The 20,981-nt window shown below is 40.7% G+C and overlaps 1 protein-coding gene across 2 annotated transcripts in view; it reads left to right on the forward strand.

The window, feature by feature from the left end:
- The first annotated feature begins 1,688 nt into the window (after positions 1 to 1,688).
- LOC127006673 (glutamate receptor ionotropic, kainate 5-like) overlaps positions 1,689 to 20,981 on the forward strand; it is a 21,910-nt gene continuing 2,617 nt past the window's right edge. The window contains exons 1-9 of one of the 2 annotated variants that reach the window (XM_050876861.1): positions 1,691 to 1,868; positions 3,200 to 3,300; positions 7,084 to 7,174; positions 13,293 to 13,451; positions 14,957 to 15,048; positions 15,828 to 15,940; positions 17,655 to 17,869; positions 19,432 to 19,593; positions 19,692 to 19,798. In XM_050876861.1, the coding sequence (XP_050732818.1) occupies positions 1,821 to 1,868; positions 3,200 to 3,300; positions 7,084 to 7,174; positions 13,293 to 13,451; positions 14,957 to 15,048; positions 15,828 to 15,940; positions 17,655 to 17,869; positions 19,432 to 19,593; positions 19,692 to 19,798 (1,088 nt within the window). In that variant the 5' untranslated portion in view covers positions 1,691 to 1,820. Of the gene's footprint in view, positions 1,869 to 3,199; positions 3,301 to 7,083; positions 7,175 to 13,292; positions 13,452 to 14,956; positions 15,049 to 15,827; positions 15,941 to 17,654; positions 17,870 to 19,431; positions 19,594 to 19,691; positions 19,799 to 20,981 lie in introns of both variants that reach the window. The other variant, XM_050876862.1, reaches the window with a different exon arrangement.

Genomic DNA, 20,981 nt, shown 5'->3' on the forward strand with positions numbered 1-20,981 from the left:
CACAGACAGCTGCTGCCTCTACGAGATCCATAACGTCACGCATTGACCTCATTAGTGGCCGCCACCGAGTGGCTCGTGTGCAGGGTGCACCTACCCACCACTTTTCATGGCAACCATTTTTTGTGGTGGCCACTTTTTGTGGCGACCACTGACTATTAAAAGTGGCTCGTGTGAACCCAGCCTAATACCACCGTTTAACTCTCGCTTGACAGTGTTATGCAATGACGTCATCGACCATGCCAGCTAGCGCATCAAAGAAACTAGTAGGCTATTATGAATTTAAATGAATTACAAAGCTATTATTTTGCATTTGAGAATGCTAAGCGATTCGTTTGCATTTATGAAACTAGGCTATTACTTTGCATTTACGAATACTAAGTTATTATTATGCATTCAAGAAAACTAGGCTATTATTTTTCAGTGACTTTTTTTTCTTAAGAGAAATTAATCTCTCTCTCTCTCTCTCTCTCTCTCTCTCTCTCTCTCTCTCTCTCTCCAGAATGCAAACTGGCGACCAAAGCCAAGCAAGTATTTAGCTAATGGAATGCAGAAATCTTATTACAGATCGTGCACTAGTGGAAACAAGAGCATTCATAAAAGATTTTTTTAAAGAAACATAATCGTCGTGCAGTTGACGCTCACAATTTCGTAAGAAAAATCCTTAAATAATATCTCTCACACCCACACACACTCTTTGATCCTTGCACACACACACACACACACACACACACACACACGTCTTCTAGAGGTTTTGCAGCTGACGTCATCAGTGGGGGTGCGGGAGTAGCGCGGGCCTGCATGGCCATCTTGGTGGTCAGTGGTGGTAGTCACTTATCAAAACAAACCTTGATGGCGGCTAAACAAGTGCTCTCTGTATTCGTCATGGGTTACGTATGCTGTGCGGTTGGATGTTCTAACTGACACGGGAGAGATGCTGTGTCATTTTATAGATTTCCAGCGAATCCAGAAGAGCGGGGGAAGTGGATAGCAGCTGTGAGGAGGGAAAACTGGCGGCCGTCTGCTTCATCTCGACTCTGCAGTGCTCATTTTGTCAGAGGTAAATATTACAGGCAAGACTGATAAGATTATTACATGAGGTAACATTGATTTAGGTATTGCCCCGGGTCCCCTAGCTTATTGTGTGGCGGGGGATTTCTCTGGAACTGGCGGAGGTAAACACGCATGGCGGCGCTCAAGCAGGGGAAGAAAATAGGAAAGGAAATTCAGTGGAGGCAAAGTGCACAGAGGGACAGAGCTTAGTGCTGGGTGGAGTATATAAGTGTAGGCAGGGAAGTGACCAAGAGTGCGTAGTGTAAGGTGACTTGAGAGAGAGAGAGAGAGAGAGAGAGAGAGAGAGAGAGAGAGAGAGAGAGAATCGCCATCAAGTGCCCTCTCGATTAGAGCAAGGCTCATTAGTCGATCTCTGGGTACTGCCAGGACCTCACACACCACACACCCCATCCTCCTGCTCAAGGGGGGGCAGTAACCACTTTTAGTCAAAGGAAAAAGCCCGGCCTGAGCGGGGCTCGAACTTCTGCCAGCCACGCCGTGAAACCTGGCAAAGCAACGCTTGTGTGTGTGTGTGTGTGTGTGTGTGTGTGAAGTTGCTGGGCTTGTTAGTTAATGATTGGTTTTGATGTTTTTTTCCTCATAAAATTAATGTTTTTTTCTTCGAAGTTCACCAACCCGCGACTCAGGCAGGAAAAGAGTGGGCGGGGCGATGATTAGTTGAGGGCCAGCCAGCGAGAACCAGACAGAGGGTCTGTGGTCCTCTTCTCTGATGTTCGTGGGCTTACTTCCAGTCACTGCCATCGTCAGCCATGGACAAGCACCGCCACCCTAAGTGTCTGACGGCGTTGATGGTTGGGGTAGGTCCTCTTGTCCAGTGTTCTTCAAAATTCCTTTGTGACCCAGTTTTGATTTGAGTATTATTCCGCAGCTATAGCATAGGCCCCCGACTTTACCTTAATCCCACGCCACGACCCATTTGCAAATCTTCATATTTTGAGAGCTGTGCACGAGCCGCCTGTTGCCTGGAATTCGGGCATTATTGTTGTTAAGAAGGGATCATCTAGATGGTATACTCTAAAATCCTTAGGCCAAACAGAAACCAGCTGCCGCCAAGCATTGGGGCGCGGCACACACTTAGAAGGAGCGGCGGACCCGTTGTCTGTTCTGCCGTGCGGCTCCTCACTGACTGGGCATTGTTATTCCGTCGGTAATTCTTACCGTTTGCTCTCATTCTTTTTATCTATATCTATTCATCTACTATTTTCTCTTTATTTACCTACCTAGATATCTATACTAATCCAGCTATTTCTTTAACACCCTTATTTCGATATGAGTTTTTAGGCAATACTTTTGATACACCAGCTTTGTTCGACAATTTTTTTATGGGATTTCATTTGATTTGGGAACATTCCAGGCTACCTTAAGGTTGTTTTAGTATTTTGGAGTGTCGCTAGGTGTTGAGTCGTTTACCGTTTCCCACGTTTCGCAGCCTTGCAGCATCTCGTTCCTACGTTGTTCAACTCATTAATTGAAAGCAAGAGTGAACTAAAAAAAAAAGCACCTTCATTCTTTGATTCCTTTCACTGGTAAACTTTGGAACGGCCTTGGCTCCATTGTATTTCCTCCTTCCAACGACTGGAACTTTCAAGAGGAGAATTTCAAAACACTTTCGATCTACATTTTGGTTTCTTGTTCAGCATTCTCCTGTCTCCATTAATATAGACTGGTGTTACATTATAATATTTATATTTGTGATACCCTTGGTCTGTCTCATGTCTAGTAAAAGATCTAAGCTGTCAGTCACTCCGGAGCTTTGTTAGAGACAGTCTGACTGAATGATTATGAGCTGCCAAGGGAGAAGACCGCTTGACACACCTGTGCATGACTGTAGTTGCCGAGTGTAGTAAATATATTATAACTAAAGGTACTGCATCAAATAAAGGCACACAATAATATTTACGTACATTAATATTGTTTTAATTACGTACGAACTGTTATTTTTTATTTGGAAAGAAGATGTTGTTTTATGAATTAGTGATCACATGAAAAGTGTGAAATAAAGAAAATAACATTGTTCGGCTCCGTAGGTTTATATGGTTCAATAGATTGATTTTCGTCAATATAGGCTCGTTAACTTAAGTAGAAGGTTTGTTGTATTTTGCCCACAAGATGTAAACATAATCAACAGGTGCCCAGCCTCATTCACGTCTCCGGAACACCAGGCAACCACACGTTCACCGGCCCCGTTGTGGTGCTGCTGGACATCCTGGCGGAGCACCTGCGCCTGTGGTGAGGAACTGAATATCTATTTATTTATCTATCTGTCTATCTATCTATATACCTATTTTTCTGTCTATCTATCTTTCTATCTATCAATTTATATATCTATTAATCTATCTATGTATCTATGAGACATGAACACTAAATCGGGGACTTGGAGAAGTTTTTTTTTTCATCTTTTTTTTTTTTTTTACATTTCCGCCTGTAGCGCCGGTAGGCTTTCTTCAGGGGCCTGGTGGTCGGCCCAAGCCCGTCATGGCGCAGGCATTTGTTTTATAGTGGCGCCAGTTATGCTTGGCTCATGCTGCCTCCCGGAACTCATTCTTGATTCACTTAAGAACATAAGAACATAAGAACGTAAGGAGTCTGCAAGAGACCGGTTGGCCTATACAAGGCAGCTCCTGTACACTCAACCCCACCTTACCTCACCATTCATGGCTTTATCTAACCTCTTCTTGAATGTATCTACGGTATTGGCACCCACAACATGGCCCCCAAGCCTGTTCCATTCGTCCACCACACTACCGGTGAACCAATTCTTGCTTATGTCTTTGTTAAATCTGAATTTGTCTAACTTAAAACCATTGCTACGCGTCCTACCTGGCACTTTTACTATCAAAATCTTATTGACATCCCCTTTATTAAATCCCTTCATCCATTTATAGACTTCGATCAAGTCTCCTCGCAACCTTCGCCTTTCTAGCGAGTGTACATTTAACTGCTTCAGCTTGTCTTCATAAGGCAAGTTTCTCACCCCCTGAATCATCTTTGTCATCCTCCTCTGTACAGATTCTAACATCTTGATAGCCATTCTATAGTAGGGGGACCAGAACTGAACTGCATAATCGAGATGAGGTCTAACTAGTGCTAAGTAAAGTTTGAGGATGACTTCAGCGCTCCTATTGCTTACGCTCCTTGAGATGAAACCAAGTACCCTGTTTGCCCGATTTTTAGCCTGAATGCATTGAGCCCTAGGACGGAGGTGAGCGCTACCTAGGACGGAGGTGAGCGCTGACCTCCGTCCTAGGGCTCAATGCATTCAGGCTAAAAATCGGGCAAACAGGGTTTCTTCTAGAGTCCGGGTTGATGGGGTGGTCTTCTGGACAGCATGTGGGGAGTCTTAGGCCACTCGGCGGTGACTGAAAAATCCCAGGTGGTAGCGTAGGGATTCGAACCAACGTTGTCCATGGCGTGGTGAATACGGGGCCCGCACGCTAACCACTCAGCCACCGCCTACCCTTGTTGATTGTTGATTGTTGCCTTTGGTAATAACTGTCTACGCAGAATCATGGGATATCGCTGGAATGACGTTGTGTCAAACCGGCGACTATTCCGTGAGACTGATTCTACATATTATATTACCTGCATAGTACGTCAATGCCATCTCCGGCTATACGGGCACGTGGCACCTTACCCAGAAGCTAATCCTGCTCATCGGAGTCTCTGTAAGAGACAACCCTGAGTGAAGGAGACCAAGGGAACGCCCACGAAGCTCGTGACTTGAGCAAGTCGACAGGTCCTGCCAGGAGGTGTCAGGATGGGAAGGGTGGTTGCATGGAGACTCTCCCTGAGGGACCCCCGGGCTAGGCGTCGTAGGGTAGATGAGGCGACGCGCCCCCGGCCTATGCCTCCATTGATATCTACCTATCTATCCATATCTCTCTCTCTCTCTCTCTCTCTCTCTCTCTCTCTCTCTCTATATATATACACACATGTATATCTATATCTAAATATATATATATATATATATATATATATATATATATATATATATATATATATATATATATATATATATATATATATATATATATATATATATATATATATATATATATATATATATATATATATATATATATATATATATATATATATATATATATATATATATATATATATATATATATATATATATATATATATATATATATATATATATATATATATATATATATATATATATATACCATCCGCTACTTATTTAAATATATATCGGTATCTTCGTTACTTTTGTAACCAAACTAGCGATAATCGCTACTTTTTTCCTCTCAGAAAAAAAACGTTGTCTCCCTACTGCGCATGCGTGGTCCGGTGTTGTATGAAAAAACTTCGGGGTATGAAATATCTTCGGTGATGAGATTTCATACTTAGATCATGAAAATTAAAACATTAGGTTATTTTTTTTATGCTACTCAAAAATCAATATATCATAGAGAAAAATCATTTAACTTTGCCCTAAAAATGATTATTCACTGCCTCAAATTTGATATTCCATATTCGTTTGTGACCATGCCATGATAGTGCCATGATAGCGGTGTTGTGTTATTTGGTGTCCCATCGTCAAAAGCTGGCGCTTTAGTTTACAAACACTGGTCTCTCGTGAACTGCGCATGCTCAGACCACTAAGTGTAGACCTGTACAGTTTCACAATGCTTTTTTAACACATTAAGAGTTGCTGGAAAGCTGAATCAAACATACAGTACCACCATCCTCGCTGTTTCTAGAACGACGTACACTCTGTACATATAAATACAACTCGTACAGAGTGTCGTTCTAAAAACAGCGAGGACGGTGGTAGTGGTACTATATGTCTGATTCAGCCTTCCTGCAACTCTTAATTACGGTTTGAAAGCTTTGTGAGACTGTACAGGTCAACGCTTGCTGGTCTGAGCATGCACCGTTCACGAGAGACCAGTGTTTGTAAACAATTTTTGACGGTGGGGACGCCAAATAACACAACACCGGTTCAGGCATTTCTAGTATTACCGTCCAAATGTACGTGTCAACGTGTGGTTTTAAGGTTTTGTAAGTTTCCTAAAATACAGATAATGAAAATTTGAATTCATCAATGTTGTTCTATCTGAAATATCAATATAGTATCGTTTTCGCCTATCGGACTTATCGCTAGCTAGTATCGGAATTGTGGATTTATATCGGGTATCGGTTATCGGTTATCGCCAATATTTGTGTCTCTAGTTAACGAGTATCGGTTATCGCCGTTAAGGTTTTTCATTATCAGTTATCGGTTATCGGGAATAAGGTTTTATATTATCGTGCCCAGCTATGTATATATATATATATATATATATATATATATATATATATATATATATATATATATATATATCCATATCAGTCTGTCTATCTATCTAGCTAGATAGCTATCGAGCTATATATAGCGGGCTTTTTTTATCATTGTTTTTTTGTGTGCCCTTGAGCTCTCCTTTGTTGTAAAAAAAAAAAAAATATATATATATATATATATATATATATATATATATATATATATATATAGATAGATAGATAGATAGATAGATAGATAGATAGATAGATAGGGTAGGCGGTGGCTGAGTGGTTAGCGTGCGGGCCCCGCATACGCCGCGCTATGGATAACATCGGTTCGAATCCCCACGCTACCACCTGGTATTTTTCAGTCACCGCCGAGTGGCCTAAGACTACCTACATGCTGTCCAGAAGACCACCCATCAACCCGGATATATATATATATATATATATATATATATATATATATATATATATATATATATATATATATATATATATAGAGAGAGAGAGAGAGAGAGAGAGAGAGAGAGAGAGAGAGAGAGAGAGAGAGAGAGAGAGAGAGAGAGATAGAGAGAGAGAGAGCAGCGACTGATCTCGTTCATGTGTTTGTGCATCACATTAACTGTACTACTATAAAATACAGCCACATACAGGTGTGCAGGCATTTTTATTTTTTTTACACATGAATATTGCTTATAAGAATGCCGTACGCGTGTGTTTCAGCTTGGAATACGTGATGTCGAAGGAGCGCGTGTATGGCCGACTGACCCCCAATGGCTCGTGGGAGGGAATGATGGGCATCGTGCAGCGGCGGGTAGGTATTGTCTGTTTCAATGCATCCGTCCACCAACAGAGCGGGAATTTTGATGGATGTGGCACCTGGGCATTTCTAGTTCGTGAATTCGTGAAAATCAACTAATTTAATAGACATTCAAGCTTATTTTTCAATAATATATTTGAATGTTTATGTATACAAAAAGCAACTCAGTCGTTTGCATCGGTAATCTAACATACAAGCACACGAAAGACAAGCTTGTATCAAATAACATAATCACATCATGTTCGAACGATCTATGTTTTTTTAAATTCATTGATTAATAGCTCATTCCAGGTATATTAAAGGACATCTGGGTCTGCAAGAGCATATGAAGGATCTTAATAATTTACTGCATGTTAATAATAATTATTAATCGAAACAACATGAAATTGTAAATAACATACCTGTCAAGCTACTGTGGTGTCTTGCCGTAAGATTTTGCGTTAGAGACCATAAGTTTGTGTATAAAAAACGTAAGACTTAACAGGTATGGTTCCGACGGACTCAAGCAGGGTGCACGAGGTACCGCCCCCCCCCCCCCCCCCCCCCAACACACTAAAGGCGGCTTTACACTTGGCAATTCGCGGCTGCCAATACAGGCTCGGCAGCATATTTGGTTTGGGTCTGGGTCTGGGAGCCCTTCTCGCTGCAAGTTCTCTGCAGCTGAGCGTGTCCGTCTTGTATTGGCGACTGGCGGCTGGGTAAACATGTCGGCGCCAATAAAACAAGAAATGACACATACAGACAACAAGATTTGGAGCCGGGCGGGAAGCCGAGGCGGCATTACTAGAAGTGAAGCAGCATAGATACTTATGGGACCCACAAGATATAATAAGCTGTATGAGAAGCTGAGTCTACGGAAAACAACTTTTGAGAGAGTGGCAGCGACATTACGAGAAATGTTTATCTCTGCGAGATATCGAAGGAGGTAAGGAACGATTATTTTCGTGTATTATATAATCACACTATGTAATGCCTGCATGGCATGTTCCTCGCTTCTCCTTTGTTGTTAAATGCAACAATGAACAATCAATCAATCAATCAATACTACTTATGATAAAACTCATTTACTTAAAGTATTTCTACAATATTAGGCTAATGGACCAAACTCATTGTTGTTTTAGGATATGGTAGTAGCCTTTTGTGGTGTCTGGGATGAATTCATGCCCTTGGATTTACTAGCAGTTTACGTCTTGATGCTCCCGGCGGCTCTTCCCACGTGTGAAGGTACAGTCGGCTATAGAGAGTAGTGTCACACTGTCCAGTAAGCTTCGTTCAGAAAGCGACATCTGGCAACCCCTCCACGCGACATGAAAATTATTATATCCTATCGAAATCGTACTGTTGTGGTGATTAGTGGTCACAGGTGCACTCTACATAATTTTAAGATAGATATTTATCAAAAGTGCCCGTCGCTAACGCTTAATAAATATTTTTTCTTTAGGCTCTGTCGTTACATTTTGACACGAGCTTTTAGCTTCGTTCAAATTTAGTCAAGAGCAACTCTAAGTTGTTTATCAAACTATGATACATTTAAAAATATACTGCACTTATTAGGGGAGATTGTTATGCCTTTAAACCAAAAACAAAAAATTCCTGGCAGCCGAGATCTTGTTCTTTATAAAAAAAATTATACGTAAAAATAGGCTATAAACGCTCACATGATGGCGCCGTCGACCGCGGACCTTGGCTGGAGCAGCGGTATTCTCTAAGTCTATATATACCAAGTCAAGTCACTCTGCTTCAAAACTGCGACCGGTACGCGCAGGAGGCGGTTTTGGGGCGGAGCAGCGGGATGACGTCACTTGAAGCTAAAAAAAAAAAACCCGCCAGTTCAGGGATGACTAAAGTTGGTGCCGTATGTGCAGTCTGGATGTGCATTCTCGCCTCCTTTCACAGCGCGTTCAGGCAAGCCACTGACGAAAAAATATGTCTTTTTATTGTGCTATTGCGTGACTGTAATTCCATTGCCTACAAACGGCGGTGTGGGGTGTGAGGGAGGGCATGATGAAGTGATTGATTTAAATTACTCCACCTTTCTTCGTTTTCTCTAACTCCCTGTTTCTACATTCTCTAGTTTGGCTCCAAGCAGTGTCACGCATAAACCACGCCTCGGCTGTGTCTCCTCCCACAAACCTGCGTATGACTTGACTTGGTGTATATAGACTTAGGGTATTCTATCAAAGCCCGTATGTCCGCAGGCACTGCAGTTGAGCTGTCACGTCAGTGGCTGTGGAAACGTATGATTTTTAATACCTAAAAAAATAGGAGAGAGAGAGAGAGAGAGAGAGAGAGAGAGAGAGAGGCTGGGTGGGGACGGGAGACATGTCCATCAGCGACAAGGGGTCAGCTAGTCAGCGACACACACACACACACACACACACGTATTTATGCTTAGATATTACGTAATCTTCACGGAGAAATAATTTTAGATTTTTGATGATCTGAATTGTCTTTGAGGCTTTATAGTGATGGGAATTAAGGCTGCGAGTTAAACAGACCCTCAAGCTTATTTGCTGTTTGATGGTAAGGAGCATTAGTCACTGCCTGCCTCTGTGAAGGACAGCATTGCACACGGTATTTTCAAAGTTTAAGGCGGCTTTACACCCGGCAATTCCTGGCTAGGGATGGGCAAGTACCGTTAATTTGAGTACCGGTAGTACCGGTACCGAAAACTCAAGTACCGTTAGTATCGGTAACGGTACTGGTACCCAAAGGAGTTTTTTTTCTTAATGACTTCTGATGAAATTCCCAAACAAATTTCCTGTAAAGAAAACTCTCTCTCTCTTCCTTCAACTTAATATCAACTAGAGTAGAAATGCAACGTTTAGGAGCCTTCTGATTAATGTAAAATCACTTAGGTTTAAGGACAGACCACCTAGTCTGTACCAAGGGGTCTGTGTGGTCTAATTTTCTATGTAAATCTCTCTCTCTCTCTCTCTGAATGAAGTGAATATTTATTTTTTCGAAAAAAAAATAGCATGTATAGTTATTATGGATGTACTCGATCATAGTCTAATAACAATAAAAATATTTATTAGCAACCTAAAAAAGAAAAAGAATCGGACATGAAGAATTATCCAGTAACTCCAATAAATAAATCAAATAATGGAAACGGGAGCTGTGATGGAAACGGAAAGCAGGACAAAATGGTGGGAACTTGGGGAGACGGTCAGCGGGGCAGTGACTCAGCGTCTACACACAGGGCCCATACCACATGGAGGCGGGCGGGCGAGCGCCGAGCGTCACTAAGATCCAAACGGTACCGGTACTAGCGGCAATTCGCAGTGCCGAGTGATCATTAAGCTTCCCGGAACCCAAGTGATCATGATGCTTCGCGGTACCAGTACCGATAGCAGTTATCGCTGGTATCGATAACTGCTATCGGTACTGGTACCGCGAAGCATCATGATCACTTGGGTTCCGGGAAGCTTAATGATCACTCGGTGCTCGCCCGCCTCCATGTGGTATGAGCCCTGTGTGTAGCAGGGTTGCCAACTCTTGTACGACAGGCATTACCAAGTTCGACTCCAGTTATTACCAGATTCGTCATTTCATTACCAAACTTTTTAATTATTGCTAATTATAAATCCAATGTACATACAAGTTACACTCTTGTAGAGTCATACGTGCCTTTCCATTTAGACATGTCGTATCACCAATGTTATACTTCCAAAACCTAAATCACAAGCACCACATACGATGGCAGGATGAAGACTGGCTCGCTGTTAGGCGTGTTGTCCGTGGGCCTGTAAGAGCCCCGTCCCATACTGGAACTGAACGTGTCTAGCGCCTCTCTCTCTCTCTCTCTCTCTCTCTCTCTCTCTCTCTCTCTCTCTCTCTCTCTCTCTCTCTCTCTCTCTCTCTCTCTCTCTCTCTCTCTATATATATATATATATATATATATATAATTTTTATTCCTATTTCTTTACATATTCACTTATTACCAAATTTTTACACTCCCATTACCAGATTGCCAAAACACAGTAATTCATTACCAAACTCGTTTTTTATTACCAGATTGTGGTAAATCTGGTAATGAAAACTGCCAGTTGGCAACCCTGGTGTAGACGCTGAGTCACTGCCCCGCTGACCGTCTCCCCAAGTTCCCACCATTTTGTCCTGCTTTCCGTTTCCATCACAGCTCCCGTTTCCATTATTTGATTTATTTATTGGAGTTACTGGATAATTCTTCATGTCCGATTCTTTTTCTTTTTTAGGTTGCTAATAAATATTTTTATTGTTATTAGACTATGATCGAGTACCCACTACCCATATCACCGAGATATCCACTCACTAAGTGGTGATCTCTCTCTCTCTCTCTCTCTCTCTCTCTCTCTCTCTCTCTCTCTCTGAATGAAGTGAATATTTATTTTTTCGAAAAAAAAATAGCATGTATAGTTATTATGGATGTACTCGATCATAGTCTAATAACAATAACAATATTTATTAGCAACCTAAAAAAAAATCGGACATGAAGAATTATCAATGAATCCAATAAATAAATCCGAGCAACTGGTACCGGTACCGAGCAATCTGGTACCGGTACCGTACCGTTAAGCTGGTACCGTTAGCACCGGTACTGGTACCGGTACCTGCCCACCCCTATTCCTGGCCGGCAATACTGCTGCGACGATCTAACGGCTAGACCAGCTGGGTGCTCTCGGGAGCAAGTACAGTCGATGATAGAGAGTAGTGTCACGGTTTTCAGAATGTTTAGCCTGGTGGCGGTATCTGGCAACTATACCACGGTGACGCATTCACTGGCGATGTTAGTGACGCGTATCAGTGTGTACCGTGTGTGTGTGACCGTGAAATTATAATATTGTATAATATTATATTATATTATAATATAATGTAGTTAGAAATATACCAGATTACATGAATTCAATTTAGAAATGCGATAATGAATGTCTTCTACATGATGATGATGATGATGACGAGGTAAAACATCACGAACAGTCTGAAACACTTTTTCTTATTAACAGTAACCGTTACTCAGCACGCTCACATGAATTTAAATATGGCGCGTATGATATATTTCAAATTGTTTAAAACAAACATATTAAAAAAACCCCACATCGCAAGCGGAGAAAAAACGTAAGATTTTCAACTTACGCCGTAAGACTTGAAAATCACCGAAATTACGTAAGACTTACGCAAAAAAACGTAAGACTTGACAGGTATAAAATAATAACTGTCGAATGCGGTGCTAGGCTATTTAGAAAAATTATTAGGGTACTCATGTTAGTTACATGCAATACATCAAAATTCCTTATGTACAGACACTTGCGGAGTCGGATGTACGTACCTTTATGTGCCGGAATGAGATGAAATATGGGTATTAGAAAGGCACATGCAGACTTACATTCTATAAAAAAAAAAAAAAATGCTCGCCGAGGCCCTGCAAGTGACGCCGGCCTGGGCCGTTAGTGTGCCCAGTTCATCCAACACCGACGACTTCACACACCTCACTCCCACCCTGTTTCCTGACCTCAACATTCATTTTGAAGAAGAACAGGGACCACCATCATTATCCTGAGAAAATTCTGCATCACAGTAACATAAAACTGTAATAATAATGTAAAAATACACATAAGAAAATCGGAGTTAAATGAAGTAGGGCATACACATTTTCTTGCACTTATTTCCCTTTTATTATTGAAATATTGAAATTAACACTTAAAATTTTCACTAAAACATTTTGCTTTCTAATATGTGCAATATATCGACCTAATAGTAAACATATTGCAGTAGAGGAATTTACACACACTAAATGCAGTCATACAAAAAAACAACACGAATCACCACAAAATAGTACTGTTTGGGGACTTCAATATAAATTTATTAGAACATACAACACACACACACCGACAAACAATTTTCTTGCCAACATGCAAAGAAAGGTAAATGCCCACTTCAAGATGTCTCAGTCTTAATTGATATCATGTTAAACCAAGAAATCCTTTCCACAGAAGAAATAGATTTGATATATATATATATATATATATATATATATATATATATATATATATATATATATATATATATATATATATATATATATATATATATATATATATATATACTATTTTTTGTTTTATTATTATTCCAGGAGGTGGACATGACCGGGGCACTTTTCACCGTGTCTTCAGCAAGGCTGCCTGCCGCGGACTTCAGTGAACCTATCTACACAGATGAAATGACTGCCATGTACATCCGGCCAGGTGTGGAACCCAACATTGCGGGTTTCCTCATGCCTTACACACCCCTTGTGAGTCAATATTAGCTCTGTTTGAAGTTGTGCCTGAACGTAAACCAAAATCAAACTTGAGAAACTCTTGTCGTTCATTCATGACATGACTCATTTCTCGATATAATCTTCCAAACACCTATCCCCTATTCTTCGACAACACTCAGCTGTCACCTTCAACAATAACATCCACAGTCTATCCCTAACTCAAAATCTCAACTGGAAACTTCATATCCCCTTTTCTCTAAAGCAGATTCCTCGAGATTGGGCGTCAATTCTGTGTCGTCTCCACTAGTTCTTTTCCTCTTCACAGATGCTATCCATATACAGGGGTCTTTGCCACCCTCGTATGGTGTATGGAGTATGGAGTATGCATCTCATTCACACAGCTCTCTTGGACAGAGTGGAGTCTAGGGTTCTTTGTCTCAACAACTCTCCTCCTCTTACTGACAGCGAACCATTAGGCCCCACCAGGAAAGCTTACCGGCACAATAGACCAAGGCGTAAAAAACAAAAAAAAAAAAAAAAAAAACAAATCTTTCATCCCTTTCACTGGCAAACTCTGGAACAGCCTCCATTCATCTGCATTAGCTCCTGCCTACAACTTGAACTCTTTCGATTGAAGAGTATCGTGACACCTCTCTTCCTGAAATTGACCTCTCTTTTGGCCACTCTTCTGAACTTTAGTTTTTTTATATAGGGGCCGGCACTGTTTAGCAGTTTTTTTCTCTATTATTTTTTTCCATCCTTAAATTGCTTCCTTTACTGTAAGAAAAAAATATAGAAAAGGTTCAGATTCCAACTTCTGCCTACTATCTTTTAACTTTTAGGTCGCTAAGGCACTTTGCTCCAACACCCCGTGAGGTCTTTGAATCTGAAACGGGTTATAGAACACATTAAGATTTAAATAAATTCATGAGCCTTTTAGAATCACGAGGTCAAAATCATCACCATGGCCAAAGTAGAGATTTTGCCAGCAACATGATTATTAAGAGTCCTTTTCATTTATAAGCATGACATAATAATTAAGGCATTATGATTTATCAATAAATAACTTTTACCCCTGCTCATCCGTATTCTGTCCAAATTCCTTATGCAAGAGTTAACCAGTATCTTCATTCTTTTATACTTTCCACTGGTAAACTCTGGAACAGCCCTCCTTCATCTGTATGTCTTCCTGCCTATGACTGAAACTCTTTCAAGAGAAGAGTATCAAGACATCTCTTCTCCTGAAATTGACCTCTCTTTTGACCACTTTTTTGTTGTTGTTGTCAGAGTAGCACCTAGTAGGCTTTTTTTTTTTTTTTTTTTGCCCTTGAGCTGACTCCCTTGCTATAAAAAAAAAAGGTCCGAAACTGCATTGCATGAAAATAATGCCTTAGACATATAGTTGCACTAGACTTTGACAATATTTTTCATGCATTTTATAACATGTCAGCAGCCTTGTGACTATAAAGGGCTTATAATTAAGTTAGTTCTTTCACATGAAACCAGACACGGAAATAATTAACAGTGTCCTAACACAGGTGTGGCTGCTGGTGGGTGTTGCTTTTCTCCTGAATACTTGCGCCATGGTGCTCGTCATGCTTGGTGAGGTCTCTTGGCACAGCCCTCAAAGGTGATGCAACTGTTTCCAGTGTTTTTCTGTTTGGTTTTCCTGTTTCCTGTTTGGCATGCTTATCTCTAACACCTTCCAGTGCATGACTCAGAGGTGATGCATCTCTTTCATCAAAAATCTGCACAAAATGATTTTCCTCAATAGATTCTCTATTCTTATGCAGCTGCAAATGAAATATGTATTAGAAGGAGTCATACTGGAAAAAGTTACAAACCAACGTACAGAGGGAGGGAAACCTCACACACCAGTGCAAGAAGACTATATATAGTCTCTTTGCACCAGTGGCTGCTCTGTACCCGGGCCTCTACACATGAAATACAGCATATTATCAGCATATTTTTCAGTAAAATACTTTTTAACATTTTCTTCTGACATTTGGTTTTATTATTACTGACAACTAAGCATTCCTAGGTGACAGCTCCCTAAACTGTCTTATCAAGGCCTTCCTACAATGATGAAACGGAGGCATTATCCTTCATATACTATGTCTGAATTATAATGACCATAATTATGTCCAATGCCAATCTATTGTTGTAAGATATGATTATTGAAAGAAAAGTAAATGCCCACTTCAAGATGTCTCAGTCTTAATTGATATCATGTTAAACCAAGAAATCCTTTCTACAGAAGAAATAGATTTGATATGAAAACCTACTTGCTTTGCAGATTGAATTGAAGTTGAAGTTATAGCCTTCAAAGCTTTTTGCATATTTAGGGCACTTTTGAATAGAATAATTTGTTTCATTTGTGTTCTGAAAAATCAGTGTGCTCTATTATAGGCAAAGCAGTGCTCAGTATGAGAATGTGGCAGCATTGAGGCGCTTTTGGAGTGGCTGGTTATGGGCACTGAAAAAGTCTTTCCTCTGGACGTGGTCAACGCTGCTAGCTGTCAGTAAGTAAAAGGCTATGTCATAAGGCTGTTTTCATTGTGAATACCACTTATAAACCCAGGTCAGCACTTGAGAAAGATCAGTCATCTTTTACGTATATAGGCTTAGCAGTCATGTGGTGAGTGCCAATACAATTGTCACATTCAAAAATAGATTAGATAAATTCGTGGACAGCAATATTAGGTAGGGTTAGATACATAGGAGCTTAGGTTCAAAGGAGCTGCCTTGTACAGGCCTACCGGCCTCTTTCAGACTCCTACGTTCTTATGTTCTTATGTAAAAGTATAGATGGATGCACTGCATTCTCTATAGCTGCGTGTGGCTATGGTGCTCATCTCCTATCCATTGGCCCTTTGAGTCTGTGGTAGGTAACAATCTGAATTGCCACATACATTTTACCTTCCCCAAGTGTTCCCAGGTACCCATTTATCGACCAGCCTGAAAGGGGGAATGAACAGCTGGGTGAGCTACATGCTGACTGTTCAGGCCAGATTTTCGAACCCGAGCCAGTGAAGTGGTAGCCAGGCAGCTGACCAATGCCAAGGGAAAAATTCTGTGGGTGAAATAAAATGTCTGTAGCATTCTGCCATTATTTAGAAAACAAGGGTGTATCAGCCATTATCCGTGGTAGCTGTAAAAGATGAGAGAGACTTGATGACTTTTGGACATTTCATTCCTTTTACTGGTAAAGATATTGACAGTCTGGCAAAAATCTTTGCTTTCTAAACTACCCTCATATAGATTCTATCCCTCTCTGTACTTTCATCTTCAATTTCCTTTCAAGTTTCTATTTTTGTTGTGTTAAACAGTTCCTGTCTTACCCCTAAACCTACACACAGTGGTGTACTGCAGGTCTCTATTTCTATTTCTCACTTTCTTTTTTAATTAATGATCTTTGCAAAACAAACTATTCTATCTACTTTTATGCCAATAACTCTACTGTACATGATTTCACATTTTTTAACAAACAACCCTCACAAGAGGAGTTTTACAATTCAAGGCTGGATCCTACAGAAAGCTTTACCTCTGACCTTGCAATCATTTCTGAATGGGGTAAATGGAACTTGGTGTTCTTCAATGCCTCCAAACTTTATTTCAAAATCTGACAACAGGACGTACACAACCTTCCAGATATATATCTCCTGTTCTTTGATAAGCCTCAGCTGTCCCCTTCTACACAAAACATTCCTTAACTCAAAATTTCAGCTGAAAACTATGTATCTCATCTCTTGCCAAATCATCTTCCCTTAGGTTAGGCAATCTGTATCATCTCCACCAGCACTTATCTCTGTTCAGTTGCTAACTATATGAAGAAGGGCTTGTCCGCCCCTATATGGAGTACGCATCTCATTTGAAGGGGCTTCCACATGCATGGTTCTTTGAAACAGCTCATCTTCATATGTATTTCCTCCTCCTTACAACTTAATTCTTGCAGGAGCAATGCATAGGTGATTTTCTTTATTTTGCTTTAGAATTGCCTCTTTTGCTTTAAAAATAAAATAAATAACAGAGTGGTACCCCAGAAATTGTATAAGTAAAGACAGAGAGAACCAGGGCAAGAGGAGGAATTATTAGTGCGTTATCCAGAGGGTGGAGTGAACTATCATCCAACAGAGAGAGGTGGAGAGTGTGTGCCTTTGTCCTGCAGTATTGGCTGGAAGTAGACAATAATGCTGAGAATAATAATATTGATAGTATTAATGGCAATAATTACAGGTGTGTTTTGGAACCCGGTGTGGGGGCTGACCCGTTACATTGGAGGTTTGTGGCTTATAGCTTCTCTCATCCTGGACACCATGTATCGCTCCAACCTCAAGGCCATGCTCACCATTCAGAGAGCCAACATTCCCTTCAACAACGTGGAGGAGTTGGCTGACTCAAACATCCCCATCGCCATTTATAAAGACTCGACTCTTGACTTTCAAATTATGGTATGGCTTGGCTTCCCCTGGTGCAATAAAAGCTCTATAGTCTATACCCAACTCCTGCCAAGGTTACCAAAACTGAACCCAGGCTACCAAATTCCTCAATTTTCATCAGCAAATTTATTTTTCAGTACTAACTTATTATGAAAAACAGCCAGTCATAATTATATTGCTTCATCACCAATACTTCAATATATGGAAAAAATCATGTTTTTTGAGAATTAATAGCATATTCATTTTAGGCTGTGCATGCTAAGAGATTAGTCAAGTAGAATGATCAGTTCAGACCCAATCCCAAACCATAATGAGTCTTTACCAGAAATTTTTCCATCACCAATTCTTTGATATCAAGATGTTAGAAAGTCCAAGCCATTTCTCATGACAGCATAAAGTGGACAGCTACATCTTTAATTTACAATTTTCAGTTTTCAGTTAAGAATTAGGGATGACTGTAACAGTTTTAGGGAAATAAGCTCACTTAGTGTGCCAGGAAAGATATTTAGAAGGGTTTTCATTGAGAGAATTACAGTGATAAAAGTGTAAGGGATGAACAAAGGGGTATTTAGGAAAGGGAAGGGATGTGTGAATAAAATTTTTGCACTGAAAATTCATGTTAAAAAGAGCCTAGAAAAGGATAGGAGGCTGTTTTTTGCTTTCCTGGACTTTGAAAATGCTTATGGCAGGGTTGACAGGAAGAGTTTATGGGGTGTCCTCAAGCTACATGGTGTGGAAGAATGTTAACGTGGAGGGATCTGGTCATTTTACAAGGATGTGGGTGCTTCTTGAGTGTGAATGGGGTGCGGAGTGAGAGTTCTTGTGTTGGTGTGGGTATGAGAGTTGTGTGCTGTCACTAAGGATGGTTATGTGAGAAAAAATGAAACCCAGGGCAGGGGAGTCAAGCCCATGGCTGAAAGTGGAAGGTATGGAGTAGTCTTTGGTGGTGAGCCATTTTGCAGATGATACTGTGTTGTTGGCAGAAAGAAGAGGATGCTGTAAAGGAGTGTAGATGAATATGATAGGGTTTGCAAGGGGAGAAAATTGAAAGTAACTGTTGGCAAGAGTAAGATTATGATATTTGAAATGGCAAGAGAGCAAGAAAGTAATTGAGTTTCGCAAGGCTATACAGACTTACAGCAGAGAGTACAAGTGAGTGTAAGGTCTTGTTAGGAGAAGAGGAAGTGAGTGAATAATAAGGGACAGTTCTGTGTAAGCATGAAAGCTTGAAGGGAGAAGTGAGGAAAAAGAGTACATAGTGAAAGGCAGACAATGAATAAGTGCTTTGGGAGAGTTACAAAAAGCAGCAGTGAGTATAGAGAGTAAAGAAGTGTTTTGAAATAATATTCTTCTAATTCTGTCATATGCATCAAAGACATGGATGTGGAATGTAGCACAGCACTCATGAATACGCTGCACAGAGTGTAAATGAGCTATATAAGAGATGCATGTGGTGTGTCAGGATAGGATGAAGACAGCCTGTTTGTAGACCATTGTAGTTTTGCTAGTTTATAGATATCTACTCACCATTTCTCCATCCAAAGGCTTAAGCTGTAATTTGTTAATTCGTTCAGAGAGCTGATCCAAGCACTTCACTTGGCCGGCTGAAGGATCAACTTGTGAAGTACTACGTGGACGAGGTCATGCTAGGAATAGATAACACCTACAAAGGGCAGCATGCCTCCACTTCTTACAAACTTGGCCTTCCAGGAATAATACAATATTATTACTCTAAAGTATGTCAAGTGTTTGTTTGTCTGTGTAAATCTTTATGAACAATTCAGTAAAAGAAATGGGGATGCATCTGGGAACTGTGTATTGTTGTCTTCTGCAGACTGGGAAGTGTGACACATACATAATGTCTCATGGCTACCTGGGCCCCTCTTGCCTCAGTCTGGCATTTCCCAAAGGCTCACACCACAAAGAAGCAATTGACGCAGTGTAAGTATGCAAGTACATATATATAAATTAGCTAGGTAGGAATTATTTTGGCCATAATTTGAATATTATGTATATTTTTGTGCTTATTTTTTTTATAACCATCCCATAGTGCCAGTAGGCTCTCTTGTAGGACATGGTTGGTGGCTTCAGCCAACTAACTGTGCAGACAAATTTGAAGTGGCTGCAGTGATACTTGATGATTTCCTGGCCCTTGGTCCATGTTGCCCCTTACTGCTCTGTAGCTAGAGGCACTGAAGTTATGGTTTATTAGAAACCTGGCTAGGATGTGGGCAATCTATCACTTGGCAATGATTAAAAATTGGCAGCTCATTACAGCAGGACTTGAACTTGGGTCTTCAGGATCACCACGTCCTTGTGCTGACTGAAATGCCAGAATTTGCTCTTTTCTCCACTCCCACACTACCACTGCGCGTAACGAAACACACGAGAAATTAATCCAGACAAGGAAAGGTTTTGCCGGCGCCGGGGATCGAACCCGCGACCAGCGTAACGGGAGAGCCACTCCTTTACCAGTCGGCCAAAGAGGTACCCCACTGGCTAAGTGGGTTATGGGAGGCTCGCCCATCAGGCAAGTCAGCATTACATGACCACTCCCCCAGCACTTTCCCTAGTGTGTGTGTATATACTTACAGTATTTGTATTTACCTATTGTAGTATACATGTCCTGAGCTAAAGTTTGGACAGTCCTGTCTCCCAATCAATATTTGTCCAACTTTTCCTTCATTTTATGGATACTGCCCACTTCAACAATGTCATTGCTTACTCCATTCCATGTATCCACACTACTGTATGGAAAACTGAACTTCTTTAGGTCTTTCAAACAAGTTTCCTTTCTCAGTTCATTGCTATGTCCTCTTAGTTGCCTCCTCCCTTCTGTCTTGATCAAATCATTTCTATCCAACACGTCCATTCCACTTGTATTCCTGTACAATGCTATTAGGTCTCCTCTTTCTTTGAGTGTTGATAGGCTCAATTCCTCCAGTCTAGTCTCGTATGACAGGTTTGATAGTTCTAGTACCATCTTAGATGCAATCCTTTGAATCCTTTGGGTTTCCTTACATCCTTTATCCTGTGTGGTGACCAAACAACCGCTGCAAACTTTAACCTTGGCCTAATCAATGTTGTTATTATTTTCTTCATTATGTCCCCATCCAAATAGTGA

The sequence above is a fragment of the Eriocheir sinensis genome, chromosome 33 (assembly GCF_024679095.1).
Source record: "Eriocheir sinensis breed Jianghai 21 chromosome 33, ASM2467909v1, whole genome shotgun sequence".
Classification (NCBI taxonomy): Eukaryota; Metazoa; Arthropoda; class Malacostraca; order Decapoda; family Varunidae; genus Eriocheir; species Eriocheir sinensis.